General features: G+C 40.2%; 1 protein-coding gene across 1 annotated transcript in view; it reads left to right on the top strand.

Annotated features, from left to right (window-relative positions):
• The window catches only part of LOC122807119 (haloacid dehalogenase-like hydrolase domain-containing 5), an 865,954-nt gene that overhangs the window by 228,905 nt on the left and 619,246 nt on the right, over positions 1-17,803 (top strand). The window contains exon 2 of the mRNA XM_044078093.1: positions 5,020-5,229. Coding sequence (XP_043934028.1) covers positions 5,020-5,229 — 210 coding nt within the window. The remainder of the gene's footprint in view (positions 1-5,019; positions 5,230-17,803) is intronic.

The raw sequence follows: 17,803 nt of genomic DNA, 5'->3' as shown, positions 1-17,803 counted from the left end.
ATCATACTGCCATCATGTCATCTGCACCTGTTTCACTTTATCCCTGAGCTGCAGTAACTTTCCATTCACAAATAAACAACCATGCAAAATGAAAAACTACTTATCTTACCATTGCTAAACACGGCACAAAAAAAGAAAACATCAGAAGGTTTGCCACTGTTTTTTAATACGTTTAGATGCATGCAGCAGTGAGTCTTCTGTTCAATAACAGCTTGCAACCATAGGTAATGTTTCTCCCAGCCTGAAAACACTTAAGAATCCTACCTTTCCTTCACAGCAGTCAGTCATGTCAAGCCAGGAATCAGTGCAGCAGTGAGTCGAGTCCTCTCTGCTCAATAACTGCTCGCAACCAATGCAGCAGTTTAATGTCTCCCTTCAATACCGGTAGAATGTCCGTATATCACAAGTAACATTCTGTTCACAAAGCCGGAATGCAAGCTCCATATTTCACACAAAATAAAGAAAGGCAACCAAAGATAATGCAGCAGTTTAACGGAATGCAAGCTCCATATATCGCAAGCAGTATTCTGTTAACTTGCGTGCAGCCAAACCAAAAGATAAATGTTTCCTTGCTCTCCATTTGAACAGCCGGAATGCAAGCTCAACTCAGACAGGCTGGCTGACTGAGTTGACATCACCACATACATGATGACGTCGGCTTAGAAAGCGGAAAAAAATAAAGAAAAACTCTGAAATGAAGGGGTGTCACCCTGAAATCGTGGCACCCCATTATTTGGACCCCAAAACTCAGTAAAAACTGAGCAATTTGGGACTGTTGGGAGGTATGGTGAGTTCCCGAGCAATGGATGGCACAGGATGAAATTGAAGAGAATGTGCCACAGGAATGTGCAACAGGAAGATGCTATAGAACTTTATATAGAATGCCCACAGGAAATGGAAAACTAGGGATGTGCCCTCAGTTTGGAGGAAAATGAGCTAAGAGAAGAGTTGCTTGATTTAGTAGAGATAGATATATTAAGATCAATGAAAGAAATAGACTGCGGAAGGTCGATAAAACCCAAGTAGTCAGAAGTCTGATAAAACAAATGAATGCATTAATTCGGACTATCCAGAGAGATTCATGCGATATAACAGAAGTAAACAGTATATATTACTGTGCAGCTAAATTAATAACTGACAAAGTTCTACCACAAGAGTGAGGGAAAGTAAGGGGAGAAATCTAATACCATCATGGAAGTATAGACTAGAAAGAACTATAAAGCAATTAAGACAAGAAGTGTCACTGTTAGAAAACTATACAAGGAATATTTCAACAAAAATACTAAGAAAGATGTGATAAAAGCAATGTGCAGTATTAGAACAGACCAGGATATATCATGCACCATCACAAATAAACTAAAATTTTCAGCACAGGCAGTAAAACTTAGAAGATATGCAGGTAACTATAAAGGAAAAGTACAGAATAAGCAGTTTATTGATTACCCAAAAAGGTTTTATAGATAATTGGGAAACAAGGTAAAAGGAATTGAAGACTGCCATAAAAAGAAAAAATATTTGCATTTTTGAGAAGTATCTATGAAGATCTTGTGGAACATAACAACAATGCCAAATGGATAGAAGAAGTAAAAGAAAGAATAAGAAGTTTATAAAGGTACAGGATATGAAATGGGATGAAGTAACAGCCAGAGAGATTGAAACAAAGTTAAGAAAAGCCTCTAATTGGAAACCCTCCAGGCCCAGATGCAGTACCTAACTTTTGGTTAAAATTATTAACATCTTTGCACGAAGATCTAGCCATGAGTAAGAAGTATTTGTATGCACACCCCAAACAGACACCAACCTGGCTAACAACAGGAAAAACAGTGCTTCTACTTGAACCTGCAAGCTACCCTAAAATTATAGATCGATAACTTTCCTTCCGATAACTGCACACGGGAATTGATGCTGACAGAGTTTGTAGTCATTTTAGAAGAAAACTCAATTATGACAGTAGAACAAAAGGGCAATAAAATAAATTCATATAGAACAAAAGGGCAGTAAAAGAAAGTCATATAGAACAAAGGATCATTTGTTAAAGTCATAGCGGAGAACTGTAAAAAGGGAAAGAATGTAAGTATGGCATGGATTGACTAAAAAAAAGCATTTAATAGTATCCTACATTCATGGATAAGAGTGCTGAAAAATATATAAGATACACCCTACATTGATAGACTATTTTACAGTGACCATAAAACAGTGGCAGACCACTTTGCAATTAACCATGATAAAGGACAAATTATTATCCCATGGATAAAAATTCAAAAGGGGATATTCCAGGGTGACTGTCTGTCACCATTGATATTCTGCTTTGCCCTTAACCCATTAAGCTGTTTACTTAATAGCTTAGACCATGGCTATAATTTTTCTCCTAGAAAACAAGTGTAAAGACTTCTTATCTTCTCTTTGTCAATGATTTAATACTGTGTAGCTCATCAGATGAGGAACTGAAAGCACAACTGCAGGTTGTCAGAAAACTTTTTCAGATGATATAAGAATGTAATTTAGGCTTTTTAAATGTGCAAAAGCACTCTCTAAAGCAGGAAAACTGCAGCACCAGGAAAACATTAGTTTGGGATAAGAATGTGATATAAAAGAACTTAAGGAAGAGGGAGTGTATAAATATTTGGGAATTGATGAAGGATCAGCAATAAAGCATGAACAAATGCAAATAAAATAGAGTACTTAAATTAATCCTGTAAACAGCATTGACGTCTAGGAACAAAATCCAACTTATAAACCAATTTGCTCTTCCTGTCCTAACTTACAGTTTTAGAGTGATTGACTGGCCCCAAAAAGTGTTAGACTGCATATTAAAACTAGAAGGATGCTTCATGCTTACCAAATGATTTATAAAACTCAGTCCAGTTGAAAATCCTTTAAGTACACAGACAAGCGATCCAAGTAAAATAAAAATAACAGAATAATAGTTTCCTCGCAGGCTTTTTAACTATATATATATATATATATATATATATATATATATATATATATTTTTTTATCAGGCAAGGGAGTGGTTTATTGTGCTGTAAAACAAAGTGTTATTGGTTGCTGTTTTCTTTCGGCTTTTCCCCGTTAGGAATCACCACAGTGGAACTCCGGTCTGCTAATGATTGGCAGTCGATTTTTATGGTGCCGAGGTGCCAGCCCGACGCCCAACCTTCAACGAAGGCAAGCCCATTCACGCATGTCTTTCGAACGTGGGGAGGACATGCAGACTCCACACAGAAGGCGCTCCAGCCGAGAATCGAATGGGAGAACCTCTTGCTGTGAGGCGACAACACTACCGCTGCACCACCTTATTGGTGTAAATGTTAAATTCACATCCCTCGAAAACAGACTGCTTACCCTGCTTGGATTACCTTTGAATACTTAGTAGTTCTGTACAATATTTCAAATTATATATTTTTTTTATTATTTTTTGACTTAGGACGAGTTTGTATGCTAATTCTACTATCATGATCTGATCTGATTAGTATACAGTAATTAACTAGATATGTACGGATTGAAAATCTTTCCCACACACAAGTTTCTTGCACTGTTTTGTTTTTGGACCCACTGTACTTGTTTAATGGATTGGACTTCGAGAATACTATGGAGATTGTTTTTTGGTTGATAAAAAAGAATCTGCAATTGTATTTAGATATGTTACAAATCCATGTAACCCCATATGAATTGCAGGAGGATTCATTACTGGGCACATTGCAGGTGCTGCAAAGAGCACTTTTGGCTGACATCAAATATTGAAACAATACTAATTTCATGAACTTTAATCATACTTTGACTTAGGAATAGGATTCATTCCTGTCATGGTGTTAGAAACCCAAAAGATTTGGAGAAATTAAAAGATTGAAACTCTTTTATTGTACTGTTTTTGTTTTTTCTCATTTTCTGTTTCAAGCATTTAGTGATTATGTTTTGACCAACTGTCCTGTGAGTCATATGTCCTAAACTGTTCTGTCTCTTTACTTTTAAATACAACAGGATAATAATTTTGAGTGTTTGGCAACTTGTAGCATGTTTGACACTAATGTAACTTTTTAAAAAAAGTCTCTCAACAGTGCAGGAACCCTCCTCTGTGAGGATTTTATATCTGTTTCATAATCATGGAATGTTTTTAGTATCATATGTCACTATAACAATGCAGAAGTTGGATTTTCAGTCCTGTGACAAAATGTATCTTTTAGTCCTGGTCTTGTTAGTTGCAATATCTTCTTTAGACTTGTCTGTTTTTAAAGGCAATGCTCTGTAACTGATCTGGATAAGTAACTCATACCTCTCAACTGTGCCTGATTTTCAGAGACATCTCTGAGTTTGACTCATTTTTTAGGTCTGTCTCTGTTAATCCCTACTAGCATTGGTGGTTTGGAGAAAATGATGTAGTCGATTACATTTAATAAATGGCAATAATTAGACTTATAGACTTATTTTACTTCAGAAAATGTATATTCACATTCTGTTATTCTGTTAATGTCTTAAGTTATTAGTATTAATATTTGAAAAGTGTCCCTGATTGTCCCTGATTATTTCTGGATTTGTCCCCGATTCTGTTGAGGTTTGTCCCTGATTTGTTGAGAGCTGTGTCACTGCAAAATGTGTCATTAGATACTGAGGTTGTGAAACTCAGTGTTGATGTTTTAGCATTTAAAAAATAAAACTTTGTACTGTTTAGATGTAGACTAACAGAGAAGTGTTTTGCTGACAGATCTGTCAGTGCTAATAACCAACAGCCCTTGGCTGTTTTTCTACTGGGGGGAGTGCTTCCCATAATACCACCCCCCCCCATTAAGTTGCACATTAACAAAACTTGCGAAGCCTAAATAGGAGTTTGGCAGCCTGAGTAGGAGTCTACAGTCTGCAACAAATGTCTTCACAAGTGCCAAAAATTACAGAATTTTGTAGCAAGTCCAGTTATAGAATTGAAAGCTGCTGATGACTTTCTTTGTATACATTATCCGTTCATGTAAAATAGAAAGATAAAGTGATCATATTTCTTAATGTTGCTGTTTTCTTTCCTTACAGTCTAGCCTTCAGCCAGGGTTTGGCATCCTCCTTGATGTTGATGGTGTACTGGTTCGAGGAAAGACTCCTATTCCTGCAGCAAAAAAAGCTTTCCAGAAACTTGTCGATCCTGAAGGTCATTTCCGGGTTCCAGTTATTTTTGTTACAAATGCAGGAAACTGCCTTCGATCTTCTAAAGCAGATCAGCTTTCAAGCATTCTGGGAGTTCCTGTGAGTTGGAATGTTCAACATGTATTGGAGATGACTGTTTTATATCAGCATGGAATACAGTGTCAAAATGTTAAGAATGACGACTGTTTTTTTTTGTGCGTGTATGTGTGTGTGTGTGTGTGTGTGTGTGTGTGTGTGTGTGTATATATATATATATATATATATATATATATATATGTATATATATATGTGTGTGTGTGTGTATATATATATATATATATATATATATATATATATATATATATATATAAAATGTTTTTATGGAGCTTTGTCAGATGATCGAGTTTTCAGAATCTCAATTCATGTGGACGAGACCGTATGATCCAGTTTCCAAAAACTCGAACATAAAAAAAAAAAAAAAACCTCACACAAATCTACTTTTGTACACCCCCTGCAAATTATATAAACCAACTCTGAGATCGCACTGCAGTGAAGAAAAGGGTACATTTCCCAATCCTTGGTGTACCTCAATCTCGATTCAAAGGCTTTGAGTTTTCAAAAACATTTTCATATGGTCTCAACCATATGACTTTCGAGTTTCTGAAAACTGTCAACTGATAGGGATCTGTGTGTGGGTGTATATTTATGTAATAAGCCACTGGAGATGCACAAGCCAGTGCATTTCTTTGTGCTGGTCCCAAGCCCGGATAAATGGGGAGGGTTGCGTCAGGAAGGGCATCATTCGCCAAATGATTTCATGCAGACACCAATAAACCTTGTTATACCGGATCGGTCGAGGCCCGGGTTAACAATGACCGCCACCAGTACTGTTAGTCTACAGGGTGCTAGCGGAAATTGGGCTGCTGTTGGCCGAAGGAGGAGAAGAGGTGGAAGACATGGCCAAAGGCAGGAAGAGAGGAGAATGGCTAGGACTGTGGTAGTGAGGGTCGGAACTTTGAATGTTGGCAGTATGACTGGTATAGGGAGAGAGCTAGCTGATATGATGGACAGAAGGAAGGTTGGTATATTGTGTGTGCAAGAGACCAGATGAAAGGGGAGTAAGGCTAGGTGTATCGGAGGTGGGTTCAAATTGTTTTATCATGGTGTGGATGGGAGGAGAAATGGCATAGGAGTTATTCTGAAGGAACAGTATGCTAAGAGTGTTTTGGAGGTGAAAAGAGTGTCAGAGTGATGTTTATGAAGCTGGAAATTGATGGTGTAATGATGAATGTTGTTAGTGCATATGCTCCACAAGTTGGGTGTGCAATGGATGAGAAAGAAAAATTTTGAAGTGAATTGGATGAAGTGGTGATGACTGTACCCAAGGGTGAGAGAGTGGTGATTGGAGCAGATTTCATTGGGCATGTTGGTGAAGGGAACAGAGGGGATGAGGAAGTGATGGGTAGGTATGGTGTTAAACAAAGGAATGCAGAAGGTCAGATGGTAGTGGATTCTGCAAAAAGGATGGACATGGCTGTGATGAATACGTATTTTAACGAGGGAGGAGCATATAGGGTGACATACAAGAGTGGAGGAAAATGCACACGAGTGGATTATATCTTATGTAGGAGGGCCAGTTTGAAGGAGATTGGAGACTGTCAGTGGTTACCGGAGAAAGTATTGTTAGGCAGCATAGGATGGTGGTTTGTAGGATGACGGTGATCAAGAAGAGGAGGAGGAGTGTGAGGGCAGCACCAAGGATCAAATGGTGGAAATTGAAAAAGGGTAATTGTGAGGTGGAGTTCAGGGATGAGTTAAGGCAGGCACTGGGTGGCAGTCAAGAGTTACCAAATAGCTGGGTAACTACAGCAGAGCTAGTAAGGGAGATGGCTAGAAAGGTGCTTGGTATCACATCTGGACAGAGGAAGGACGACAAGGAGACATGGTGGTGGAATGAGGAAGTACAGGAGAGTATACAGAGAAAGAGGTTGACAAAGAAGTGGGATTGTCAGAGAGATGAAGAAAGTAGACAGGAGTATAAGGAGATGAGGTGCATGGCAAAGAGAGAGGTGGCTAAGGATAAGGCATATGAAGAGTTGTATGAAAGGTTGGACACTAAAGAGGGAGAAAAGGACCTGCACAGATTGGCTAGACAGAGGGACCGAGCTAGTAAAGATGTGCAGCAGGTAAAGGTGATAAAGGATAATGAGGGAAACATACTCACAAGCGAGGAGTCTGTTGAAGAGATGGAAAGAGCACTTTGAGGGGTTGATGAATGAAGAGAATGAGAGGGAGAGAAGGTTGGATGATGTAGGGATAGTGAATCATGAAGTACAATGGATTAGCAAGGAGGAAGTAAGGATAGCTATGAAGAGAATGAAGAATGGAAAGGCTGTTGGCCCAGATGGACATACCTGTGGAAGCATGGAGGTGTTTAGGTGAAATGGCAGTGGAGTTTTTAACCAGATTGTTTAATGAAATCTTGGAAAGTGAGAGGATGCCTGAGGAATGGAGAAAAAGTGTTTTGGTACCGATTTTTAAGAATAAGGGTGATGTGCAGAGCTGTAGTAACTACAGAGGGATTAAATTGATCAGTCACAGCATGAAGTTATGGGAAAGAGTAGTGGAAGCAAGGTTAAGAAGGGACGTCATGATTAGTGATCAGCAGTATGGTTTCATGCCAGGAAAGAGCACTACAGATGTGATCCTTGCTCTGAGAGTGTTGTTGAAGTACAGAGAATGTCAGAAGGAGTTGCATTGTGTTTTTGTAGACTTAGAGAAAGCATATGATAGGGTGCCCAGAGAGGAGTTGTGGTATTGTATGAGGAAGTCAGGAGCGTCAGAAAAGTATGTAAGAGTGGTACAGGATATGTACGAGGGTAGTGTGACAGCGGTGAGGTCTGCGGTGGGAGTGACTGATGCGTTTAAGGTGGAGGAGGGGTTACATCAAGGATCCGCTCTGAGCCCTTTCTTATTTGCAGTGGTGATGGACAGGTTGACAGATGAGATCAGACAGGAGTCCCCATGGACTGTGATGTTTACAGATGACATTGTGATCTGTAGTGAGAGTAGGGAACAGGTGGATGAGACCCTGGAGAGATGGAGATGTGCTCTAGAGAGGAGAGGAATGAAGGTCAGCAGGACTAAGACAGAATATATGTGTGTAAATGAGAGGAAGGATAGAGGAATGGTGAGGATGCAAGGAGTAGAGGTGGCAAAGGTGGATGAGTTTAAATACTTGGGGTCAGTAGTTCAGAGTAACGGTGAGTGTGGAAGAGAGGTGAAGAAGAGAGTACAGGCAGGATGGAGTGGGTGGAGAAGAGTGTCAGGAGTGATTTGTGACAGACTAATACCTGTAAGAGTGAAAGGGAAGGTCTACAAGAGGGTAGTGAGACCAGCTATGTTATATGGGTTGGAGACAGTGGCATTGACAAAAAGGCAGGAGTTTGAGCTGGATGTGGCAGAATTAAAGATGTTAAGATTTGCACTGGGTGTGACGAGGGTGGACAGGATTAGGAATCAGTATATTAGAGGGTCAGCCCAGGTTGGAAGGTTTGGAGACAAAGCCAGAGAGGCTGACGCCCATTACGTTGGTTTGGACATGTGCTGAGGAGGGATGCTGAGTATATTGGGAAAAAGATGCTAAGGATGAAGCTACCAGGTAACAGGAAAAGAGGAAGGCCTAAGATAAGGTTTATGGATGTGGTGAGAGAGGACATGCAGGTGGTTGGTGTGACAGAGCAAAATGCAGAGGACAGGAGGAAATGGAAACTGGTGATCTGCTGCGGTGACCCCTAACTGGAACAGCCAAAGAAGATTTTATATATATATATATATATATATATATATATATATATATATATATATATATATATATAATATAATATAATATAATATATATATATATATATATATATATATATATGTATATATATATATATATATATATATATATATATATATATATATATATATACTACATGTGTGTATATATATATATATATATATATATATATATATATATATATACATATATATATATAATCCGCGGTGGTGGTGCTGTGGTAGCGTTGTCACCTCACAGTAAGACGCTGACCGGTTCGACTCTCAGCTGAAGTGTCTTCTGCATGGAGATGTGTGAATGGGAGTACCTTAGTTGAAGGTTATGCGTCATGGCTGGCAACTCTGCACGTATCAACTGCCAATCATTAATGGACCAGAGTTCTGCTGTGGCGACCCCTAACCGGGGAAAGCCGAAAGACACAACATATATATAAAACGCGCACACACACCCACATGTCCAGTACACAATTGTCAACTCCTGCTACATAGACTGAAACCCATCGACTCCTCATCTCATTGAATCACTGAAACTGACTTTGACATGGGTTCTGGAAGGGGATGTAATTCTCCATTTTCATTACTTTATTTCCCCAGTTTCAGTGCTTTGATGAAACAGATTGATGATAGGTGCATCAGATTTACCAGGAGTTGAAGATTTGGTGCATTGAAACCTGGAGTAACATTTTGTGTGTGTGAGTGAGTGAGTAAGTTAGTGAGTGACATATACACACATTCATGCACACAGTACAAAATATGATGTGAACAAGATTGTTGTGACTGGCATTAGGCTCTGTCAGACTTGATGCAGTTGGTGCTAAAATGTCATAGTCATCCTCGTCTGTTGCCTAGTGGAAGGGAAGATGGGTCATCTGTTACATAAGCATTTTCATTAGCCTATAAAATTGTGGAGGTATTTTCATTGGAATAATGTTAAGGTGCACCATACACTTAAGTGCACTGTGTAAGGCGTAAAGCTGAAGCCAAGTGCTGGTCCGCATGAAGGCATACATTTCGTATAGCAACCAACACTGTCAAATGCTTTAATGCACTTGTAAATTAGACATGCTTTGAGATAGGATTTCTAGAATGCTTTCTGTACAAGTAAAAAGACAAACTGAATCTACTTGGGAGAGATGTAAACAGTTAATGAAATTGGATTCTGCTGTCAGTACATAGCACTGTTTTTTTCCTTTACACAGCTCTGTTTTAGAAATAGTGAAATAAAGTCCTTACTGTCGAATAAACATAATCACAAAATTGTGAGTCGCACTTTGGAAATTTGACTGGATTTTAAGGTTTTTATCATAAGTTTCATCATGATTAATATTTATGTATCATCCAGTTAGCATTAACAAATATTGAAGTGTGAACTGGAGCTAGTTTTTTCATTTTCTTTTTTTCCTTCTAGTGTAGTCTTACCCAGAATCAGGAGCTGGTCTGTGTTTTAATTAGTTTGTATTGCTGCAAGTTTTAGTGTTTTGTGGTTGCAGTTTCCTTAGTGGTCAGACAGCAGAAGATCTTCTGCAGGACTACTGTCATGACTGCAACCAGGTATTTGAAATATATTGTCTACTGTAACCTTTAACCTCTAGCTCGCCCACACCCCACCCATCCTCAGTTCCTTTACCCCCTTTTTATAGAAAAGCAGATCTGAACAAAATGCTTTTGTATAAATATGCACTACTAATGTAGTGGTGCAGTAGACTGCCTATTAAAGTACCAACTAGACAAAAAGAAAAAGAAAAGTAGATTGAAAGTGCAGAAGAGTAAATCTCAGACATTGCTGTTCTCCTTTAAATTTCTTTATTGCAGGGGGGGGCTCCCCCCCCAAACTTGTATATAATAGCTGTGCGCTTGCCATACCTCTGAGAAGAGGGTCTATTCCGTGAAATGGCCACCTGAAACTTTGTTTTTTTTTTTTCTGCCATTAAGTCTGTGTTTTGGGATTCTCTGTAGTGGGTCCCGGCATTTCAAATGTTTACTGGTGCAGCAAGCTGTTTGTTGAGTGTTGTCTTATTTTATTTAACTGTAACTTTTTTTACTTCAGTCTAAGGTATTCTTGTGTGTATAATGTGTGTATATTCTGATACTATCAGCCATTTCAAGGCGGAGATTGCATTTGGTCAAACAAGACTACAGCTCTATTCTGGAAAACAAACATATAATATGTATGGACTCCCAGTATGACTCTGTAAAGGTGGTATTTTAGCCGAGGCGCTAAGATATTATTTTGCTGCTACAAGACGAGAGATTATTTTGCTGCTACATGATTTATCTGCTGTTCGAATAAAATAAATTGTGTGGTGAGTCTTTGGTTCCTGGTCTTTAGTGGTACTTTTCTTCTTTTTTTTGAAAGTGGTTTAATAATAGAATATGTATGGTTTCACTTCTAAATCTCGAAGTCCATATTACAGAGTCTGAAAATCTCGAGAGAAAATAACAAAACATTGGAATCCCGGATGTCGGATTTCGCACATGGTACTTGGCCAACTTGTATCAAAATTCATGCCAAGGTAAGTAAAACTCTCTATTAGGAAGGGGGCTACACCCCCCCACCCCCCAAACTAAATATACCAACTCTAGGATGTAAAATTTGATGTTTGAGATTCCGATATTTCATTATTTTCATATATATATATCTATATATATCTATATATATATATATACACACACACACACGTGCTCGGATATACGCAAGTATTGCAAAATGTTATGATATAGAGAAGAAACCTTGTGTTAGAAAGTCATTTGTATTGACAGAAGTAACAGCTTGTGAAAAGTCAGTAAGGCCTAACATTATAACATTTCATCCAATTTTGCTGTTTTTCAGAATTTTATGCTGTGTAGCAACACCATTTTCTTTTCTCTCTTTCTCCTCCTTTCTCTCTCTTCTCTGTTAGCCAAACCGCAGCATATGTATTCACTGCAGACAATATCCACACATTTTAACACTATATATATTATTCTCTTAGTAGTCCTGCCTTTCCCATCATTGTGAACTGCACTTTGCTAATTCATATTTTCTGTTCACCAAAACCTCTGTCACAAAGATTGCTTGTTTAGATGGACTAACAGGTTACAAGTTATAACTTTGGGTTTTCCTTCTTTGGAGTTAACAAATCAACTTTTACATCTCTTGTTTTGAGATTTATTGTCTCATTAAATGTCAGTGCAGAGCATTCTCTTCTCGTCTTATTGAAATGGACTCTAATTTAACATACCAAACTCCAGGCAGTATCTGCTGTACTTAAAATATTTTCTGACTGAATATAGCATTAATTGGGGGAAAGGATGTGCAGGAGTAGACACTTTGGTAATGAAGTAGCTTTCATTTTAATGTACTGGTTGCATTATCTAATGTTCATGGATTTTTTTTGAAAAATTGATTGGGTACTTTAGTACTTGTGACACTGTGGGCACCCCCTCCACACTCTTACAACCCTATCCCTCAACCAGTCAGATCCTACCTTCCAGCACACACCTTCCCAAACTCACTCACTTGTCCCATCCCTACCTCCACCATATTTTAACCCACACCTTCTTCCACTTACTCACACACCGCCCTCAGCATCTTACTTCATATCCATCACCACGTCCCTCCTTCTTCTATTATCCTCTCTCTTTCTTCTTTCTCAAGTGACGTCTTACCACACTCAGCTACACCAAAACATCCCCTACATCCTCCTACAATACATACCCTGCTAGACACTACTCCTCTTCCGTATCACCCACTCTTTTCTCCTGCACTGAACTCTGCACTGAACTCTGCCCCAAATCAGATTCCCTTCCAATACCTTTCCTCATCCTAAATACAAACTGAAATTTCTCCCGCTTTACCCCTTCTCATTACTTGCACTCCACCTCCGCAACATACTTAGACTATCATGTGACATTCATCCCAACCCTGACCCACACAACAACTCATTTACTCCACCAACATCCCTCACACACTCTTAAGTACCAAAACCTAGTCTCAAACATCTGTTCTTTTACTCTATTAATGTACATAGCCTTCTTAACAGAACAACCAAATTCCACTCATGGATAGCCCAGTACTCCCTAGCATAATCTTTCTATCAGAAACATGGTTGAAACCACACAACACTGAGTTCCTCTCCCTGGCTACAACATCTTGCACCTTGATAGATCACATAAAAAGGGAATAGGTGTGGCCATTATGTACTGTGACCAGCTAACCTTGTCCCCCCCTTAGTAACTCGCCCCTTTTTTTCACCCAGCTGAATTCATTATGGCTAATTGTAAACTACATAACCATAAAACCCTAACAGTAACTGCTGTCTGTATACTCCCTGGAGATAACATACCCTTACTTAACAGATTCTTCACTGGACAGCCAACAGTATAATGAAACTCATACTAGGTGATGATGTTAAAAACTGGCTGGCCCTCTCCTCCAACTCCTGAACCTCCAGCATACACCTTTACGGCTGCACCTAACTCATTTCCTCTCCACAAATACCAGTTCCATCCTTGACTGGATTCTCATCTCCCATCCCAACCTCTACCACCATTCCGAATCCCTGTCAAACTTGGGTATTGATCATTCCCCTATAAGCGTCCACAGATTCTCTCCCCACCTACATTGACCTCATAAATTCAGGAAATGCCATAAACTAACTTCAACCCAACTACCTCTCAGCCATTTATCTCTAATCAAAAACAGACACTCAGTAAGGAAACTATGGATTAAGACAAAGTCAAACACACATCTCCAAAAATATAGGGAACTCTGTAACCTAGCCAAAAAACCCATAAACACTGACCAAACAAATTTTTACCATACCCCCCCCCCCAGATTACACAACCTAAAGATCCCAAAAAGTTCTGGAATGCTGTCAGCCAAATTCTCCATCCCAGAAACCCCTCAACACCAAACCCCTGCCCAAACAATTCACCTCAGGAAACACTCTCCATCTTCAGTACCTACTTCATACACACTATCAGAAAACTTATGCCAGCCTCCAGCCCAGACAGTCGCTCACCTCCCACCAGCCTTCAACTACAGAACTGCCTACTCTCCCTACATCCTATCCCCATTAGCTACATCAAAAATCATCTTTCAAACTTAAACCAAATTCCCTATCAGCTTACAACGTACTAACTCTCTTTCTAACAGTTGCTGCCAACTCCATAGCGTACACAGTCTAAATACTCATTAACTGCTCAATCGCTGAATCCACTGTCCCAACTGTCTGGAAGAAATTCCATATCATACTTATCCACAAGGGAGGAAACTCAGTTGAAATATTTGTTCCCCAATTGCCATGTTCTCTCCCCTTTCCAAAATTCTTGAGCACTGTGTGCATAAGCAACTCCTGTCCTATCTCACTCAAGAAAACCTCATCACTCCTACCCAGCATGGTTTTTGCCCCCACCACAGCACCACTACTGCTCTTATTTCCTTTACTAACACCATCTCCCTAGCCAGAGACAATAATAAACTGGTGGTCTGCCTCTTTTTAGATCTCTCAAAAGCCTTTGACATGGTCTCCCACCCCATCCTCCTCTTCAGACTTTCTCAGCTCAACCTCTCCCCTTCTCTCTCTTGGTTTTCCAGCTACCTCACTAACAGACAGCAAGCCATCAAATGGCTCTCTGCTCTTTCTCCCTTCCTCCCTATAAAAACAGGAGTCCCACAAGGCTCAGTTCTAGGATCCTTTCTGTATAACATCTTTGCTAACCAACTCCACACTTCCTGTTCTCAGTCTTCCCTTCTACAGTATGCGGATGACTCCACTATCACCACCATTGCAGACAACCCCTCTGACCTGCTTACCCTAACTCAAACATTCTTCAACCTCACCGAAACTTGGCTTACTAACAACCAATTCATTCTAAAGCCTAAAAAGAAATAATGCCTCCTATTCCTACCTAAATCTGTCCACCACCTTAAATCCTCCTTCACCATCTCTTCCCTTAACACTACTGTCTCATCAGAATCCCAGACTAGGCTCCTAGGAGTAACTATTGATGACCAACTTAAATTCAACCTCCATGTACACTACAGTGTAAAGAAAACTAACCAACAACTTGGCCTACTGTATTGGGACAAAAATTCCTTGTCCCCAACACCAGAGTTTCACTTACCCAGGCTTATCTTCTCTCCAACCATTTCTACTGCTCTCAAATCCTTACTAACCTACAGTCCTCTCTAAAATTCAAACTTGAGACCACATACAAGAAAGTGGCCAGATTTGTAGCCAACTTACCACCGAAATCACACCATTGTCTAGCGTTCTGTAAACTCAGATGGTTCGAGTTTCCTAACCAACTGTTATATGCTCAACTTCTCATTATCCACGCCATCATAAACAAGCCCTCCTCTTGCCCTAGTTTTTCCTCTGCTGTCTCCCTCTATGACCCACCTCGCTCCCTCAGAAGCTCTGACCAACTCCTTCTACATATTCATAAACCTAAAAAAAATCTTTAGGACAAAACCTCTACAGTTACATTTTTTTTTTTTTTTTTTTTTTGCAGTGCACACAAATGATCTCAGTCTATACTTCTGTCAATAAAATTCCTGCATTGGCATGCCCTTTTGGTTAACTTGTTTTGATTTTTGTCACTCAACTGGGTCTTTCAATTGCTTGGTAGTAGGATGCTCCTGATGGAACTGGTGGTAGGGTCTCTGCTTGATCTAATGGACATGCCAGAGTTTCTTCACCTAGAACTTCACTAGGAAGATTGTTTGAGGTCTGGTCTTTCCAGAGGTTGGTCCATATTTTTGTGTAGTCTCTCAAGCTTCTAAGGAATGAGGATTACCCATGAATAGCAGAGCCCTGATTCCTTTCTGCCTTTCTATTTTAGTGGTGGATGAGAGGCCAGGGGGAAGTGCTTCCCTAACCTGCATTCTTCATATTCCTTCACTGATCATCTTGACCCTGGGTTCTTCCTGCCTCATCCCAAGGAGTGGTCCCTCGGATCCACCTGATCATGGATAACGGGGCACTTGACACTGAAGCTTTTTTCAGTTTGTTTTCCAATGATTTCCCTTCAGATCCAGCAGACTTTATTGCTCTGTGTTAAGGAGACTCTTTTAGGCAAGCCTGTGCCAGGGTACAGTACTCTAGTGCAATAACTATTTACCTACCAGTGAGAGTTTTGAGTTGTGGGTGCAGGATTTCAATTTTGAGTACATTAGTTTGATGCTGAAGCCAGACCAAGTGCAGGCATGTCTTATGTGCAACTTCTGTTATGTGCATCATCAGATGCAGGTTCCAGATGCAAGTTGTAGGCTGCCTGACTCTCACTGAGGTGTAATCACAGGGCATGGTTGATCCAGTTATATAATGTATATTGGTGGGTGTGAGGCTACCTCTTCCTTAGGTTGCACTGGGGAATCTGCTGGTGTTGAGGTCCTTGCTGTTGAGATTGAATGAGCTTTTTCAGCCCCCTGCTTCTTGAAGCTTCCTTTGATGGCCTGTCCCTTGGGGGAGATCTGTTTATGAAGCTATGTCTAGCAGTTTTCCTAGGTTGAATCTGTAGTTTCCTTTGGTTATACCCCTGTTGGAGCTATCCTTTATGAATGTTATCTTAGTAGCTTAGAGGCATCTTCAGTTTTGTTACTTTCACATGGAAGGCAGTTGCCAGGAACTGGCCCCTTAAGTGTCTCTAGTGACTTATTGTGTAAGCACTGAAGGCTAATTTATTTGTGGTCTTGGTTGGCCAGCAAAAGTACCAGAAACCGCAGTTTGTTTCCCCTGACCAAGGAAGTCAGAACTTCAGACTGGTGTGGCAGAAAAGAAGCATTTGTCCACCATCTTTGGATTGTCAGCTGGGCATCTCACCTCTCTAAAGTCCAGTCTTTCCTGGTGGAATTGGTAGTGGGAGCAGTTGATGTCTTCCTAGAATCTGATTCCAAGAGCAGTTCTTTTTCTGTCTTGTACAGCACTTTGGATGGGCATTGAGCTACCGTTCATCTCTTGAGTGCAGGCTGTGAGATGTGCTTGCACATCATTACATGGTTGAACTCCTGTCTCTTGGGGAGTGGTTTGACTATTTTCTGGATGTGCCCTTCAAGAGGGAAATGCTTCTTGGCTAGTGGTTTCAGACTGCTTGATGATTTTCTTGATAGGCAACTGCCCCCCCCCCCCAGTACAGGGGAGTACATTTCCTCACCTTCTACTTTCCTGAGGGTAAGGAATAGACCCTTTTGGCAGCCCAGGCACACTTCCTGCTACTACCGTCCTCTGAGTTGGCTGGGCAGTCTTAACAGGTCTTGGACTGGTCTTTCCACTGTGCCGCAGGCTCGACTTTCGGTCAGTTTGGGGGAGGTGGTGCTCATGGTGAGTCGCACTAGAAGAAATTTGAGAGCGGCAATAGGACTGGAGTTATTTCTTTTCTTCTTCTGGTTCATTTCCTTCTCTTTTTCATCATTGGATTCTGTGGCTGAAGAAGAGTTCTTGGGGTTGGATCCAGTGGGAGCTGCTTCATTTCCTGAAGGAAGGAGTTCTCCTTCTATTTTACTGGGATGCCCAGTGTATCTAATTTCTTGCTTTGTCATTCTCCTTCCTTTTTGGAGTCTCCTTCCTTTTTACTTTTAAGGAAGCTGGGATAATGGGCCTTCCTAAGACGCATGGTTTTACTTGTGTCTGGGGGCATTCAGTGTGGTTCCTTATTCTCTAGGCATTGCCCATGGCAATGGGTTACTTTTGAGATGTTCTTCATAGTCAATGTTGCAGTACTAATTCTGGCATCTTTCTGCTATGTAGAAGCCTGTGACTAGCCTGATTTTCAGAGTCTTTGCATTATCCCTAGCTGGCAGACATCCAAAGACTGACATCTGGACATCAGGTTATAAAATGGGTATCTGGCGTCATCTCCAGTTCTT

This window comes from Protopterus annectens, chromosome 7.part0, assembly GCF_019279795.1.
Source record: "Protopterus annectens isolate FY-2018-M chromosome 7.part0, PAN1.0, whole genome shotgun sequence".
Classification (NCBI taxonomy): Eukaryota; Metazoa; Chordata; order Ceratodontiformes; family Protopteridae; genus Protopterus; species Protopterus annectens.
Note: the sequence above shows the minus strand (reverse complement) of the source record. Positions and strands in the feature narration are given on the sequence as shown.